The sequence below is a fragment of the Diadema antillarum genome, unplaced genomic scaffold (assembly GCF_040938485.1).
Source record: "Diadema antillarum isolate AM-2024a unplaced genomic scaffold, OU_Dant_1.0 scf00000013, whole genome shotgun sequence".
NCBI classification, from domain to species: domain Eukaryota; kingdom Metazoa; phylum Echinodermata; class Echinoidea; order Diadematoida; family Diadematidae; genus Diadema; species Diadema antillarum.
The window spans coordinates 979004-996382 of record NW_027270902.1 but is presented as its reverse complement, the minus strand read 5'-3'; the positions used below and the strand labels follow the sequence as shown (position 1 = coordinate 996382).

Sequence of the window (17379 nt, the reverse complement as noted above, 5' to 3'; positions counted from 1 at the left end):
GTTGGCAAAGTCACTGCCACCGCCCCCCCCCCCCCCCCACAATAAAAAAAAACGTGAAAAGACGTAGTGATTTAATATCATTACCTCTACTATTACTTGCAGAAACAAATCTATGCCTTAAAAGAAACAACTTGCATACACACTTAGGCCTATTATACCGCTGCAGTGCAGCAGCTACTTCATATGGTACTCAATTACGACAGTCCCCCTCTAGACTACGAAATATCAAAAAACGATTAACCTTCGACTTTTCATGTTGGACTTGGGTTCTGGGCATAAACCTGTGTTTTTCACATTCTCACCTTACTCTCCGTCTGCTTGGCAGACTTCAGGGAACTGCCTGTGGATGTTCTACGAGCGAGCGCAACTACCACGGCGACGACGATGACGACCAGAATCACGACGGCACCAGATCCAGCTCCGACGATAATCTTGGCCGTGGTCGTAAGAGGAGAATTCCCACCACCTGTTCCGAAAGAATAAAGTTATACATGATTACTGAATAAGGCAAGCGAATAATTGTCATCTTCCTAAAAACAGAACTAGTTACGGCTACAAAAATTTTATGTTTACGGGTCCTTATCATGCTTTGGAATTCCTTCTACCATTCAATGAAAAAAGCTCAAAGCTCTGATAGCTTCAAGTGTAAGCTATTAAAAAAAAAATGTTTTTTTTTTATAAGTATTGATAATCGATTTCACGGTAATTGATGTCTGTATATTTTGTAGAAGTATTTTAATTTCGTATACTCGAATGGTTATTTTCTGCTTTATTCTTATTCCAATGACATATCAATGCACTCGGTAAATATTATGTGAATAAACTTGTAATATATACACTATATATACTGTACATATTTCATTATGTAACATTACATGTATATTCATATCAGGGTTCTTAATTGAGCCCTTGTACATTAATTTTTAAGTTATAATACTTTTCCTTTTCTTTGATATTATAATCTGTATACCGCAGGGGGTCAACATCTTAAAAGAAGCGCCTCTCAGTAGTAACTTCCACATTTGTGATTATATGAAAAAAATCACTATATTTCTTTAGATTTTACTTTGTTTGTATATGATATAATATGGAATATGAAAATATTTCAATTTCATTTTCAAGCAATTGCAATTACGTCATTGACACCCTCAGAAAAAAAGAGGAGGAAGGGAGTCAATGGCTGGATGATGCTCTTGTCGTTTGGGTCGCGGTATTGTTTTCCGTTAACAGCTTCCAAGTGTAGTTGGATCTAACAGACGTCAAACAGACATGTTTGTGTGTGTGTGTGTGTGTGTGTGTGTGTGTGTACGTATGTGTGTGTGTGTGTGTACGTGTGTGTGCACCTGGAAAGGCTCTTGCTTCTCAGATATTTCAATAGCAATATTTGCATTCGAATAATTTTCGATGTACTTTTTGTATATGTGATGTCGTTTCTGCTACAAACCGTGATGAAGAAAAGACTACTATCAACAGATCAACAAGTTGTTTTTCAAAATATTTCTAGGGAAAAAATGCACAATGAGCTTTAAACATGCAAGCTTCGTTTGCATGAAGGCGAACAAGGAAAGCATTGGGATAATTATGTTACTTGTGGGTGAATGTCGTCATATTTAAGCCTTACCTATTGAGCAGTCGACACCCGTTGGACATTTGCAGATGTAGTCGGTTGGGTCCTCGGTCTCCGGTACGCCGACACACAGCACTCCCTCTCCACACGGGTTTGGCAAACACGCCGACACGTCTAGAATACAGAGGCGAATGTGTTACAAGGGATCGAGAGCAGGTAATGTCACCATTTTGTGATAAGAAATGGTATAGCGTGTACGCACACACTCACAAGCACACGCATATATACACATACACACACACACACTTTATTTCAGTGATCTTCACCGATTTCATTCATATCATATACAAATAAAAAATTGTTGTAGTTGAAAATTAACACACGCACATAAACACACGTACAAGCATTGCCATATCTACGGATCTAATATTAAAAACTCATATTATGCCATGAAATCACGACACAAAGACCCATGGTATTCAATGGTATTCCAGATAAATCTTATTTGTTCATCCTTCATATACAGCATGAAATACACCCGGAACCAAAATTTGGATTCACACAAAATTCGTGATCTTCAAGGAAGTGTTTTTGCCATAGTACATTTTTCTTTCGGGGGGGGGGGGGGGGGGGGGGGGGAGGGGGATTCAGATTTAATTTACATAATCAGATTATAAACAGACAGTTCTGCATCTATTGAATCATTTGTTGATGAGAGCACGATGTGTATGCATTATATAAATCTGTATCTGTTCACAAGGGATACACCACATTTCAGCTCCCAACTCTCTCCTTTTTTCAATGTTGATATACAACTTATGTCAGACAACTTCAGATAAAATGACGTCTCAGCTGCTTGTTTGTATTAATGTAGGCCTACTTATGACGGGAAATACAATACTCAATTGACAGAAGAATATTCAATGCATGCCGCAGTATATTAGAGGCATGGTAATGCCAATGAAATCTTTGGCAAAAATACATAATAGGCCGGGATTTCCATTATACATTAAAAAGAAAACCCGAATGCGGTGTGTCTAATAAGTTTTTAAATATATTAAAGTTAACAGTTATGAAAAATTTTCAAATAACCATAATTTTTGTTCAAACGTAACTCTGCCTCATGTTCAAATTTTCATCTCATGTCATTTACTCATTTTCACTTTCAACAACGAATAATAAAATTTCCAAATCCCAGTATGTGATCATTATTTCTAAGATATTCAGCCAGGAATAACAAAATGTTTTTTTATCATTTTTAACGATTACTCTAAAATTGTAAGGTCATGAAATCATCATCATCGGATCACTCATTTGCATATTCGCACTAATTGTTTGAGAACTATTTAGCAAAATTTAGCGAAAACTTATAGAATTTAACAACTTCCTTGAATTTTCATCCGATTTGATCAAATTTCCACTGTCGTACTCGTAAGATCTTACTCTTTTTTATTAACTAACTTATAACAGGACAAGAATTCCTCTTTAAGGAAATTCGTAGTACACGTACCCAGCTCGCAATGAGGTCCGGAAAATCCATCAGCACAGTAGCACTGGTACCCCTCTCCTAGTGATATGCAGATACCGTTGTTCTCACACGGACTTGCCTCGCACGGAGAAGGGGCAGGGGTTGGCAACGCTAAAAAAAAGGAAGAAATATATATATATATATATATATATATATATATATATATATATATATATAATATGTTTCTTGATACCAATAATATATATATATATATATATATATATATATATATATATATATATATAATATGTTTCTTGATACCAATAAACAACTCTAATAACGATGATGCTAGTATGGTTATGTCTAACCACGTTCAGAGCCATTTAAAGTTACCCATAATTATATAAAAAATGTAATGCCCAGTCAAATTATCATCCCTCTTTGTGACAGCATAAACAATGCCTTTATGTATTTACAACTTGAGCGCATGATGCAAAATGGCCATAGGCACATTTATGTGATCAACCCAGATTGAAATTACAAATCACATGGCTTCTACCAACATATTGTTTAAAAAGTATGCATTACATCTGTTTAATAGGGAAGCACATTGTACCTGAAAAAATTCCTGAGAATTCCACAATTTAAAAAGGTCATTTGCTAACCTACATAGGAAATGTATACAATATGCTTCATATAGCCTGAAGTGCAACTTTTTTCCCATGCTTTTTGACATAAAATGCGTTTTTTACACCAATAATGATATCTGGTGGCACTGATATGCCATTCATGTTATGAGTAATGAAATTCCCTATCCATTCCCGTTTGAATTATGAAAATCCGTAAAATACTTTTTGAGATATATCCAAAAATGTTAGGGGGGAATTTACTTTTTTTGCTGAGTGTATATACATATATATATGTGTGTGTGTGTGTGTGTGTGTGTGTAGGTACAGGAAATTTGAGGGTTTTGGAATACCAACAGAACAAATTCCTATACCTTTGTACAAGGGATTCCTATTTGTGGAGTAACTATAGGAGTGAATTATAGGGATGTTTTAGTTTTGTTGCATCTTTTTATTAGTTTCATCCGTTATCAGTTGCAATCGCTATTAATCACACAGCATAGACACATAGACAAATTACAAAATAAAAATAAAACAACCGATATAAATACAGTTACGGTAAACCTGTATTAACACTCATAAACAGAATTATATCAGTAACATGTGAGTTAAATAATTTTAGACATAATCTTGAATTACATCTAATGAAGTTCAAAATATCACATAAGTATTCACCAAAACAGAACTCAAAAATATCTATAAATTTTGTGCAAAGAAAGATAGAGGTACGTATAGGCCCCTTACCATCCTGACAGCGAGCTCCAATAAATCCGTGTGGACAGCTGCAATATGCGTAATCGGTGGGGGCCATGCAAGTTCCACCGTTCTCGCAGATCAGTTCATCACAGGGATTTACGAATTCTGGTGGAAATAAGCACGTTTGGTTTCGTTGCCGCACAAATCAGGTTTGTTAATTTTCTTAGCTTTTATGATTGAATAGAGAATCTCTTTCAAACGTCGATTACTATCGATCAGTAATTCGTGATAGGATCATCGACTACTTTATTTACCTTTCGAAAGTGTTTTACAGTATTGTATTGTGCAGAATATCTATATATCACCATCTATAGGCTAAGTGACCTTCTAATCCAGTTTTGTTACAGCCCCGACCTTATAAGTGTCGTGACAAACTATCGCATACTAAATTTTGCTGAAGTGAACAGATCTACAAATCCCAAATTTTTCAACCATTTTAATGGGAATAATAAGTCCATCAATATCAAATCAATTCATTTGATATTCATTGTGATCAAACAATGCAAAGGACCTTTCAGCATCACCAGCAATCATCGTAGAATGGGGACCGGACTTAGATGCAGGGGCATTTACACAAACACGACGTTTGATGATGTTTGAATCAAGTAACTGGTGAGAAAAATTGCATAATCACACTTTGCGACCATCACCTTGATGTGTATAGTATTGTTTCGATGATGTTCGGTTCAACTACCTGGTGAGAAAAATTGTATAATCGCACTTTGCGACCGTCATCTTTTTGTGTATAGTATCTATCATCAGCATGCAAGACTTCAGCGGCATATACAACAGCTTGTGCCTTGACATGTACGGTGACTTTTGCACCTTCTTATTTTACCTCTGGTTTCTTACCTTCACATCTTGAACCGTGATAATTCGGCAGACATTGACATTCGAAGTCTCCGTACATGTCGTTCTCGCACCATCCTCCATTAAGACACGGTTGTGACAGGCAGGGATTTGCTGAAAAAAATATAGGCAAACAGGATGAAAAATAAAACACTTGTGAGTTATTTGGGCAAGGGGTGGGACTAAGAACGCAACAGAAGCATAATTTTTCTCTTATTGTGAAGTCGAAATACTCATCTCAAATTTTCACGTAAAGTTATGAAGTGGAAGTAATAAATCCACGTCTAAATCTCTCTCTGTAAGTAGATTTGAATTATTTCCATTTCCCATTAGTATAAAAATACCAAATTTATTTGTTTGGCCAACCAAAATTGAATTAATTTGATGAGTATGTCGTGTATGTGGTGACCCAAACAGGCCACCAAAAAGTTCCGTTAGTTTCGACTCTTGATTTCATACAAACAACATAATTATGTATGTTTGTCTGCCTTTGTTTATTCGTATGAATTACTTACCATCTTGGCAGTGATCTCCCGTGTATCCATGAACACAGATGCAATGTGGTTGGTCGACAGCGGAGAAACAAGTACCACCATTCTCGCAGATCATACCATCACAAGGATTTTCGAATTCTGATGGGGGAAAAAGCACGCTGATGATTTTATTACCGCACTAATTTGGTTTGTTCTTTTTTTTCTGCTTTATGATTCAACAGATTAAGAGAAAAGAATAGAAAAGTAAAAAACTTTTGTGATCACAAAAGTCAGTTCACTGTATTGTTCAAAAGATTGCCTGAACCGATTATCCACTATTCTCGATCGATAACCAAAAATGAGGGAAAGTCCAACTACAGTACCTTGACTTCATCTACATGTTAAAGGTAAAGCCTGAAAATTGAGAACGTTTTATTAATATTCACATCAATCTGCAAACATGGCAGACAAGCATATAGACAAGATCATTTAATGGTGTAACCATGAGACTGAAAGGTTCGAATTCGCAAAGGTGGTTCAATCTTTGTCCATGGTTTGGTTTAAACCATGGACAAAGATTGTACCACCTTCGTGAATTCGGGCCAAAGGGTTTGATGAAAGAGGCAAATATTGTTAAACGTCCGTAATACACGGCTCTTGAAAGTGAACTATAAAATTAAAATTGGTATCTTGCGGTTTAAGCTATACTATTGAAGTCATGATACGTCTGTATGTGATCGTACTACTGATGCTTTCTCTTGCAAAAACGAACCATGCCTGTAACTAACTTCGGAGGTGCTCTGAGATATTTTTCTTACAGAGCATTACTATTGTATTAATTATGAATCACATTTATTTGTGCAATACAACAAGGTTTCACCTCGTGTGAACTCCCATATTTACAACACAACTTGTGTGCATCTATACTTTGTTTGAGTAGTAGATTCTGATTGGCACAGAAGACATGGACTGCCTATGATTCAGTACCATTGAATTTTCTCTCCAGTGTTTGTATCTGGATTCTCACCTTCACATCTAAGGCCGTGATAGTTCGGTAGACAGTGGCATTCTAGGCCGGAGTACACGTCATACTGGCAGAATCCGCCGTTGTGACACGGTTGTGACAGGCAGGGATCAGTTATAACTGGTAGCACACAAAATAACAAGTGAAATATGTTGATTTTTTTAACGGCAATGTTTACACCATTTTCCCGTCGGCCACGGCAGTCCCGTTTCAGCCACCGTGGACAAAACGGGATGAACTCGAGACAATTGTGGGCGGACACGATGCAATGGGCCAACGTGAAAGGCCGTTATCGCGGATTAGATGGCTTATCCATGTTATCAGATTACTGTTAAAAGAAAATTAAATACATCGCCTTATCCTATTCACTTACATTTATTTTAGGGAGTAACAAATGTAAGTTATACTTATCTCTCTCTCTCCGACTCCCTCCCCCACCCGCCCCTGTGTTTGTGTTCATCCATTTCGTAGTAAACATACGTAAGTATGATTGCGAAATTGTCTGTCTGTCTGTGTGTCTGTCTGTATTGGTACGAGTTACTTACCGTCTTGGCAGTGATCTCCCGTGTATCCATGAGCACAGCTACAGTATGGGTAATCGGCGGTGGCCAGACAGGATCCACCATTCTCGCAGATAAAACCGTCGCAAGGATTAGATACCTGATCTGATGGAAATAAAGAGAAAAAACTTGTGAAAACTGAAATAGATACGAAATCGTGAAACTTCATCTGTGTCAGTTCGTACGACTGATTAAACGGTGACGATCAGTTAGCACCATATGGGATGAACCTTGAAATAGATTTTGAAAATTGAAATAGAATATAAAAAATCGAATTTATTTCGTTTCACTGTATTTTTTTTCATTTCATTTCCAACAAAAGAATAATTACAGCATATTTATACAAAATCAATACAATTCAATTTATCAAATAAAGAAGAAAATATTGTGTAAGGAAATACAATCATACAGGGGCGTCACCAGCTTTTTTTCAAGGGGGGTGCGTTTTGACACTAAATGTTTACGAGATTTTTTGGACAGAATATAGGAAGCTCTCAATCCCAAGACTTTTACTGTTTTTTGAGGGAAACCAAGCGGGGAAAGGGCACCGGCGTAGCTAGGAGAATGGCATAACGACTACATGCGAGCGAGCGGAGCGAGCGAGCTTGAAAATTTTGACATTTTACAGTCCAGAAACTGCCGTTTGTAGCCATATTTTTTTGCTTTGTAAATTAAGGGGGGCGCACCGGGCGCATCTGCTGGCAATTACTGGCAGCAACATCAGGTGAATGGCATAATAATTAGATGCGAGCTAGCGAAGAGAGCGAGCTTGGAAATTTTGACATTTTACAGTCCCAAAACTGCCATTTGGAGCCATATTTTTTTCGCTTTGGAAATAAAGGAGGGGTGGGGGCGCAACTGCCGGCAATTACTGGCAGCAACATCAGGAGAATAATTGCATAACAATTAAATGCGAGCGAGCGAGCGAGCTTGAAAATTACTATTTTGGACATTTTACAGTCCCAAAATTGCCGTTTAGTAGCCATATATTTTTTTTTTTTTTGCTTTGGAAATTAAGGGGGGCGCACCGGGCGCAACTGCTGGCAATTACTGGCAGCAATATCAGGTGAATGGCATAACAGTAAATGCGAGCGAGCGAAGAGAGCGAGCTTGAAAATTTTGACATTACAGTCCCAAAACTGCCATTTGGAGCCATATTTTTTCGCTTTGGAAGTAAAGGGAGGGGGGGGGCGCACCGGGCGCAACTGCCGGCAATTACTGGCAGCAACATCAGGAGAATTGCATAACAATTAAATGCGAGCGAGCGAGCAAGCGAGCTTGAAAATTTTGACATTTTACATTAAAAAACAAACAAACTAAGCTATATTTCTTCGCTTTAGAATTTAAGGGGGGCGCATCGGGCGCAACTGCTGGCAAATACTGGCAGCAGCAATATCAGGTGAGCATAATGATTACATTCGAGCGAGCGGAACGAGCGAGCTTGAAAATTTTACATTTTACCGTCCAAAAACTGCCGTTCTTAGCCATATTTTTTCGCTTTGGAAATTAAGGAGGGGGGGGGGCCGCACCGGGCCCAACTGCAGGCAATTACTGGCAGCAACATCAGGTGAATTGCATAACGATTAAATGCGAGCGAGCTTGAAAATTTTACATTTTACAGTCCAAAAACTGCCGTTCTTAGCCATATTTTTTCGCTTTGGAAATTAAGGGGGGGGGGCGCACCGGGCGCAACTGCAGGCAATTACTAGCAGCAACATCAGGTGAATTGCATTACGATTCAATGCGAGCGAGCGAAGAGAGCGAGCTTGAAAATTTTGACATTTTACAGTCCCAAAACTGCCATTTGGAGCCATATTTTTTCGCTTTGGAAATTAAGGGGGGGGGGCGCACCGGGGCCAACTGCTGACAATTACTGGCAGTAACATCAGAAGAATGGCATAAAGATCAAAAGCGTGCGAGCTTGAAAATTTTGACATTTTACAGTCCAAAAACTGCCATTTGAAGCTCTAGCTTTTTTGCTTTCGAAATTAAGGGGGCGCACCGGGCGCAACTGCTGACAATTACTGGCAGCAATATCAGAAGAATTTAAATGCGAGCTAGCGAGCTTGAAAATTGTGAAATTTTACAGTAAAAAAACCTGCCGTTTATAGCTATATTTTTTCGCTTTGGAAATTAAGGGGGGGGCGCACCGGGCGCAACTGCTGACAATTACTGGCAGTAACATCAGAAGAATGGCATAAAGATCAAAAGCGAGCGAGCTTGAAAATTTTGACATTTTACAGTCCCAAAAACTGCCGTTTGTAGCTATATTTTTTCGCCTGGGAAATTAAGGGGGGGGGCGCACCAGGCGCAAGTGCCGGCAATTACTGGCAGCAAATTCAGGAAAATGGCATTACGACTAAATGCGAGCGAGCGGAGCGAGCGAGCTTGAAAATTTTGACATTTTACTGTCCGAAAACTGCCGTTTGAAGCTATATTATTTTTGTTTCTCTTTGGAAATTAAAGGGGAGGGGGACGCCCGGTGCGCCCCTCCCCCTGGATCCGCCACTGATAGTCAAAGGTGTGGGTTTATGTTCATGACTGGGGGAGGTGATGACCAGCGAGGTGGCGTCGAAGTGACCAAGCGGGGGAAGGATGTCCAAAATCTGCACTTTAGAGCATCCCTAAACTAATTGTGCGTGTTTGTTTGTGACTGTGTGTGTGTATTATATACATGGAAAAGTTAGGAATTAGCCCAGGTCAAGTCTTTTTATTGGCAATGGAAGACATTTTTATATAGACTAGTATGTAAAGCAACACTGCAAAATCAATGATCTAGCTTTGATATAACGAAGCGTAAGGTACACAGACCTGTGTACATTCTACATCACATTGCGCAACATTGTAGCGACTCTTCGTTCGGATGTACTGAGTACACTGCGCACATCCTGCTTATATGTAGAATGCCAACCAGGAATCACGCTGAATCACAATCTTTTGTCGGGTCCGGGCTTTTTGAACAATGTTTCACATTATATACCTATTCAATTATGGTTAAAAGAAATCATAGAAAAATATCTTATCTCTTGATCATCCTTTCATTCAAAAGCAGTTTACTAACACTTGCATTATACTATTTCGGTAAGTCTTTTTTTTTTTACCAGCGGATTGGGAGGGGGCGCACCCCCCCCCCCCCCCCGTAGTTACGCCACTGCTTTCGGGTGAAATAATTGGACAGATTTCTTGAATTCTAACAAAAAAGCAAGAAAATCTTTTCATCGCGGGAATTATGATTATGTGGGGTGGGGCAAATGGTGTGCTTGCCTTCCAATATTTTTATGGGGGCAACATTTTTGTTTTCTTTCAAACACTGTAGAATACTAGTAGATATTATGTATAAAATCAGTGCTGCCAGAACCATGGGTGCGAATTGTTTTTGCCGACGATTTTTTTTTCTTTTTTTGTCCCTGGTGTAAAATATTAAAAAAAATAGAAAAGAATAATTATTTAGTGTCCGGCGTTGAGGTCGCTCGTAGACTGATTTTTATTTTTTTTTTTTAATCTGAAGGGGGGTGCGTTCGCACCCAACGCACCCCCCCTGGTGACGCCCATGTCATATACTGTGACTTCACTGTATCAAAGAAAAGTTGTTGGTAATGAAGGGGTTCGCTGAAAAGCTTCCTTGTAATTTGCAGTCTCCTCAAGAACAATATCTAATTCTTAAACTAGCAAAACTAAAGCAAAGTGCTTAAAACAAGGAGAGAAAAGTAAAAACAAAGAAAACTTAACAGAATATATATGTATAAATAAACATATATATAACATTCAGAGAGTATGGTCTATTTTCGAACAACGGATCAAATTTTCACCATGCGAAATCGTTCACACTATTGTACCAATCTACTCGTACAACGGGAGATTTCAAGTTCGGTGCTATCTCAGCAATAGCGCCGGCGATAAAACCTAACTTGAAATCACGTCGGTGTTGGGAGTTGACCTCAAAATTATGACGTATTTCCGATTGCTGGTGCTAGGCTCGGTGTTGAATGTCGTCTGCTGAACCGAGCTCCGCCGTTTGTGTTTGCGATTTACATGCTTTTTCCTAGGGATTATCATTTTCGTCATTCAACGTTCGGTGCTGGTGTTAGCGTTGCCGTGCGTGACCACATTCACTTCCATAATAGATGCACGTTTTGCGTGCAAAGTCTATGCTAATGCAATGGTCGCCCAAGTATAAATGTACACGAACACTCTCGACATGGCTATAAATCTGAGCCTGGGAGCAAAATTAAGATAATTGGGTCCTGATGAACGGATGAAATTTGTGGCATTTTAATCATTTTTCCTCATTATGTGTTTAAAACTGAGCAGTCATGGCTACATCTTTTTATATTTGACTTTAACTATGCGCCATCAGTTTTTTCGTAGCACAATTCCCGCGGAATTTGCGGTGGAGCGATGCTAGCACCTCGTGCTGGTGATCGATAATTTTGATCGGTATCGCCTCGCTAATCTGACCGTCGGTGTTAGAGCTCGATTTAAGGCCGTCATTTGGGGGCTAGCACTAGCACTATCACTATCACTATCACTATCACTATCACTAGCACTAGCACTAGCACTAGCACCAAACTTGAAATCACCCAATGTCGAATAAAGATTTTGTGATGACCCCTGAAGACTTTGGCTGCAGAGGTACCATTATAGATACTACATTAACTCTCCCACTTATGTTTTTCACTGGTTTCTTACCTTGACATGTCGGACCGTAAAAGTTCGGCAGACAATGACATGAGAAGCCCAGGTAGATGACATTTTCGCACACTCCGCCGTTAAGACACGGTTGTGACAGGCAGGGATCAGTAACATCTGGTGGCACACAAAGTAAGAAGTGAAATATGCGTTTCTCACAGTGAGGATGGTGATGGCCTCACAGTACAAACATCAGGATTCTGCTGGGACACTATTGTGAAACGGCAACAACAAATCTGAAGTATATGTGCATAACTCATTACATAAATGAGTTCATCTGTTTATCGATTTGATGTGTGCACACATCTCTGTACATCGCATACTATAAAAGCAGTGTATAGCTATAATTCGTATTAAAGGCATTATTTACCATTTGCAGATGAAACAAAAACCCAGCTTTAGTGTTTCAAAATAGTTCTAGAATATGAGTTAGGGATAAAAACAATCAATGTAAAAATTTAAATCAGTTTATTCAATGTTAAATTGTTAAATACACAAAATGTGAACAATAGTTATGATAAAAATGTTTCTAGACTAAACCGTCTACAGTAATGGTTTATTGAGATAAATAGTGATATCTCCTTACATTTTAGGCTTTATTGCAAACATTTTATATGGTATGTTTTGTGATACAACTGACCTACACATCTGCATCAAAATAAATGTGATATTTCGGACATTTTTTAATCACTGCTCCCAATGGTAAACAATACTTTTAATGTTTCAGTGTATATGCAATATTATGACATATCATCAAATCCATTCTATATCATGAAATTTTATTTAAAGTTCAGTCTGTATACACTGGATTTTTAACATATCTGTTGCTATTCACTGATCTATAGACGTAGGTTACAAAAAATTTTTCTTGGGGGGGATTTCATAATGAATGGAAAAGAGAATAAATTTACGTAAATATCATAAAATCATGGCATTTTCTGTCATTCTATCTGTTTGTCTATGTGTGTTCATTCGTACCAGTTATACTTACCATATTGGCAGTGTTCTCCTGTGTATCCATGTGGACAGATGCAATATGGGTAATCGGCTGTGGCCAAACAGGATCCGCCATTCTCGCAGATTAAACCGTCACAAGGATTAGATACGTGCTCTGATGAAAAAAAAAACAGCAACAATCAAACCCCGAATGACACAGTGTGCTGTACTTCTTGGCTGCTGTCAACTTCTGAGCATATTATGCTCTTAAAACTGACTAAACTTAAACAAGTTCCATCACATTATGGGATGAATGTCAAGAGCATAGAATAAGGTCAAGAGTTAGGGCAAGAGTATAGACCCTACTTTAACAATTGTTAATGTTTAGAATTGACAATAAGTTTGCAACCACATAGTTATTCTCAAAAGCAGATTATGATAGTATATTATTTTGAAGTGATTTTTTAAACATCCCGAAGTTACAATATCTATATCCACTTGTTTCATGGACCTATTGCACATCTCCTGAATTTAGCTTTAAAAAGGACCGGTGCACACTATCTCTATAGTCAGTATGTAATACCACTGCGAAGCATTCTCAGATAGTGAAAGATGACGTCACCAAGCATGTATACTTCATTCCGAAGGAGCAGACTCGTCATCAAACTAGTATTTCCTGTTATCTTCGCCCGAGAGAAACGATCGTTGTTATTTTCAGGTCTTGGCTCGGACCATTGTTCCGATCATTGCTCCGAGGTGTTGTATAAAACATTTATAGAGAATGATCCCCTTACGCGTAACAGAACATTTTTTTTTTTTTTTTGCCAAGCGAAATGGTGCTCACAAGACAGTTGCAAGAGTAACAATCTAATTGTTGTCATGAACATGAGAAAAAATCTCCACTGACTTTTCCACCTGGTATGACTGTGTCTGTCTCTGGTTTCTTACCTTCACATCTCAGACCGTGATAGCCTGGCAGACAATGACATTGTAATCCGGTGTACACGTCATACACGCAGAATCCCCCATTGAGACACGGTTGTGACATGCATGGATCAGTTATGACTGGTGGTAAACAAAGTAGAAAGTGAAATATGCGTTTCTCATCGTAAGGGCATTTTAAAAACAACAAATTAAACATGACAAACAGACTTCTGCTCGGACAACTGTGAAACGGAAGTTACAAAATGATATCTTAATCTATACAAAATTTTGTCTATCCAGAATATTGATATGAATTGATGTACAGTATCTATGGGTTTATTCATTTTATGTATATGAATATTAATGTGCAATATAATATATCTATCATCACTACTTTAGCCAGTGTTGATATGCATTATACAAATGAGTTCAGCTTAAATGTATGGTCATAAAAATTTATTTTCTGTTGGTTTATCTGTCTGTCTGTCTGTCTGTCTTTCTGTTTGCTGTCTGTTTTACGAGTTACTTACCATCTTGACAATGCTCTCCCGTGAATCCATGGGCACAGATGCAGTATGGGTAATCGGCGGGGGCCGAACAAGTTCCACCATTCTCGCAGATCAAACCGTAACAAGGATCATGTATGAACGCTGATGGAAATAAACCCAAACACATTAGTCAGGGGGTATTGATGGACTATTTCATTCAAACATCTGAATATTGTCAGCCGATGATGTAACCGTTGCAGTTTTAGAGGCCTTTGGCTAGGAAAATCGTGTAAATATCAAAATATTAGCTTTAAGCACTGGCGGATTTAGAGGTGGGCAAAACCGGCCCATGCCAACCCTCCTTTTAAAGCAATTTTTAAAAATTCTTCTTTGTTATGTCATTTTTAAACGTGTGCCCCCCTTGAGAAAAAAAAAAATCTTCCATACGTCCCTCTTTCACCGCTAGTTGTTACTAACGTGACACCTGACGTAGGTAGCGCGACCGGCGGAAAATAGTTTTAACCCCCGCCTGCACCGCTCCCCCCCCCCCCTTCTTAATTTCCAAAGCGAAAAAATATAGCTACAAACGGCAGTTTTTGGACTGTAAAATGTCAAAATTTTCAAGCTCGCTATGCCATTCTCCTGATGTTGCTACCAGTAATTGCAAGCAGGTGGGCCTGGGCCACCCCCCCCCCCCCTTAATTTCTAAAGCGAAAAAAAAAACATAGCTACAAACGGCAGTTTTTGGACTGTAGAATGTCAAAATTTTCAAGCTCGCTCGCTTCGCTCGCTCGCATTGAATAGTTATGCCATTCTCCTAATGTTGCTGCCAGTAATTGCCAGCAGTTGCGCCCGGTGCCCCCCCCCCCCTTAATTTCCAAAGCGAAAGATATAGCTACAAACGGCAGTTTTGGGACTGTAAAATGTCAAATTTTCAAGCTCGCTCGCATTTTATTGTTATGCAATTCTCCTGATGTTGCTGACAGTAATTTGCCGTTTCACACCGTCATTCCATAATCCATGTAAGGAAAACTTACAATGTTGTTCAATGACTGCGTTGTTGAATGTATCACACTCCGTAATGTATGGTAGTCCCATTAAGTTTGCAGAGACTGACAGCGTACGCACACACGCACAAGCATACACACCCTCAAGATTACTTTTCCACAAGGTGCCCCCCCCCCCAAATGTCTCGACCCACGGTACGCCACTGTACATATAATATATATGTGTGTGTGTGTGTGTGTGTGCGTGTGTGCGTGTGTGTGTGTGTGTGTGTGTGTATTGTGTAACATAAATGGTCTATCGTGAGCCTCCTCCAATATTTGCCCCCCCCCCCCCCCCCCAATCCAAAACTGCTTCCGGCGCGCCTGATATGAGTTGAACACCTGGAGTTGAACGCTGTCATTGCACTTTATTCACATTCTGAACAAATTTCCCTTTTTGATGCTGTATGGTCTCACATTTTATCATCAGAATCAGAATCAGAAGAATCAGTCAAAATGAGCCGACAGTACTGAACGATCGCAACCTCATCTATCTACTTGTCATGAAATCACAGTGCTCTGACCAAAACGTGTGATTTCTGACTACGGTGGGCCATTGATAGATTCTCTATTGACTTTTCCCGTGTTTGTGGCTGGTTTCTCTTCCCTCACATAACGAACTGTGAAAGTTCAGCAGACATTCTAAGTTCGTTTACACGCCATTTCAGCAAACTCAACAATTTTTATAAACCACGGTGTGACAGGCAGGGATCAATTGAAACTGGGGTCGCTCAAAGCTACGATTAAAATTTTGTGCGCTCTTGTTTCATCTAGAGCAAGGATTAACACCACAACGCAAGATCGACTTATTTCACGTAAATCCAAGTTAATCCAAAGCCTTGTTATTTCAAGTAAATCTGTAAATACGGGAGCTACAAATATATATTTGAATATACACGCATCTAGATATCTTTCTTTCCTTTCTTCGTACCTTCGCACCTCGCACCATGGAAACTGGGTAGACAGTCACACGCGAATCCTCCGTCAGTTGCATTCCTACACGTTCCTCCATTAAGACACGGTTGGGAGAAACAGGGATCGCCTGGAACAGATGGGTGGCATGCAGGGTTGAAATGTTAGAGGTACTTGAATATTTGAATGCTGTAAGTGTGGGGGTTATTCCCCTATTTCGGAAATCTCCAGAGGAATGGCAATTGGTTATACTCTTATTCACTGAACTTATTTATTGTTGGACAGACTTGATGATTATCAAAAAAGAAAATTATAATTTAAGGGGGAAGACTTCTCATGCAACCCTTGGTGTTCCAAATGATGCACATGCCTTTACATGCAATCCCTTGTAGTTATACACAAACTTACATATTGTGTTATCAGCTAAATGTGCACAGTTTAAGCACATAATCTTATTAACACGTATGTTTAAAAATATTTGTATATGTATCATGTAATAATAATAAGTTGCAGTCTAACATCATTATGATAAATACAAAAAGATGGCTTTTTTGTGTCTTTAATGTTCAGCTCCATTTCATACCTGGATGTTCACACGATGTCCCAGAGTATCCAACAGGACACTGACAGTACCAGCCGCCGGAGCTTTTGTTCCAACAGGTACCTCCATTAAGGCAGGGATGGGAGTCACAATTACTTGGCTGGGTACCTGCGATAAATAAGATTCCATCGTGCGTTATGTTGGAAGAGTTGTTTTGGGTATTTGTCTGTGAACTATACAAGATAATGAGACAAGAGAGGAACAACACTTTTCACTTCTCAGTATTCTAGGCTGATGAGTTGAAATTTGTTTGTTTTCATTCTTCATCTGAGAAGAATCAAAATGGCTGGATAGCCCATATTCAGCTGCACCAACTGGACTAACATGGGGTCCATTTGGGTGTGAGGCGGGTCCACTGCATCAACTGATGTACCCTGTTCTTCATGATGGAGAAAGAAGCGGGATCTTTTACCTACATGAGTTGCGACTCTCTCACACACAGGAGATTCATTTATGTCCT

The 17379-nt window shown here is 39.0% G+C and overlaps 1 protein-coding gene across 1 annotated transcript; it reads right to left on the bottom strand.

Moving 5' to 3' along the window:
• Positions 1-290: 290 nt before the first annotated feature.
• On the bottom strand, positions 291-16987 carry LOC139721309 (uncharacterized). Its single transcript, XM_071632634.1, has 14 exons — positions 16902-16987; positions 16338-16448; positions 14403-14522; positions 13897-14013; positions 13004-13123; positions 12013-12129; positions 7309-7428; positions 6767-6883; positions 5782-5898; positions 5270-5380; positions 4406-4522; positions 3078-3206; positions 1622-1741; positions 291-466 (listed from the first exon to the last, which is right to left on the bottom strand). Exons 4-14 carry the CDS (start codon positions 13994-13996, stop codon positions 291-293), a joined length of 1344 nt encoding a protein of 447 aa, XP_071488735.1. The 5' UTR covers positions 13997-14013; positions 14403-14522; positions 16338-16448; positions 16902-16987.
• Positions 16988-17379: the final 392 nt, after the last annotated feature.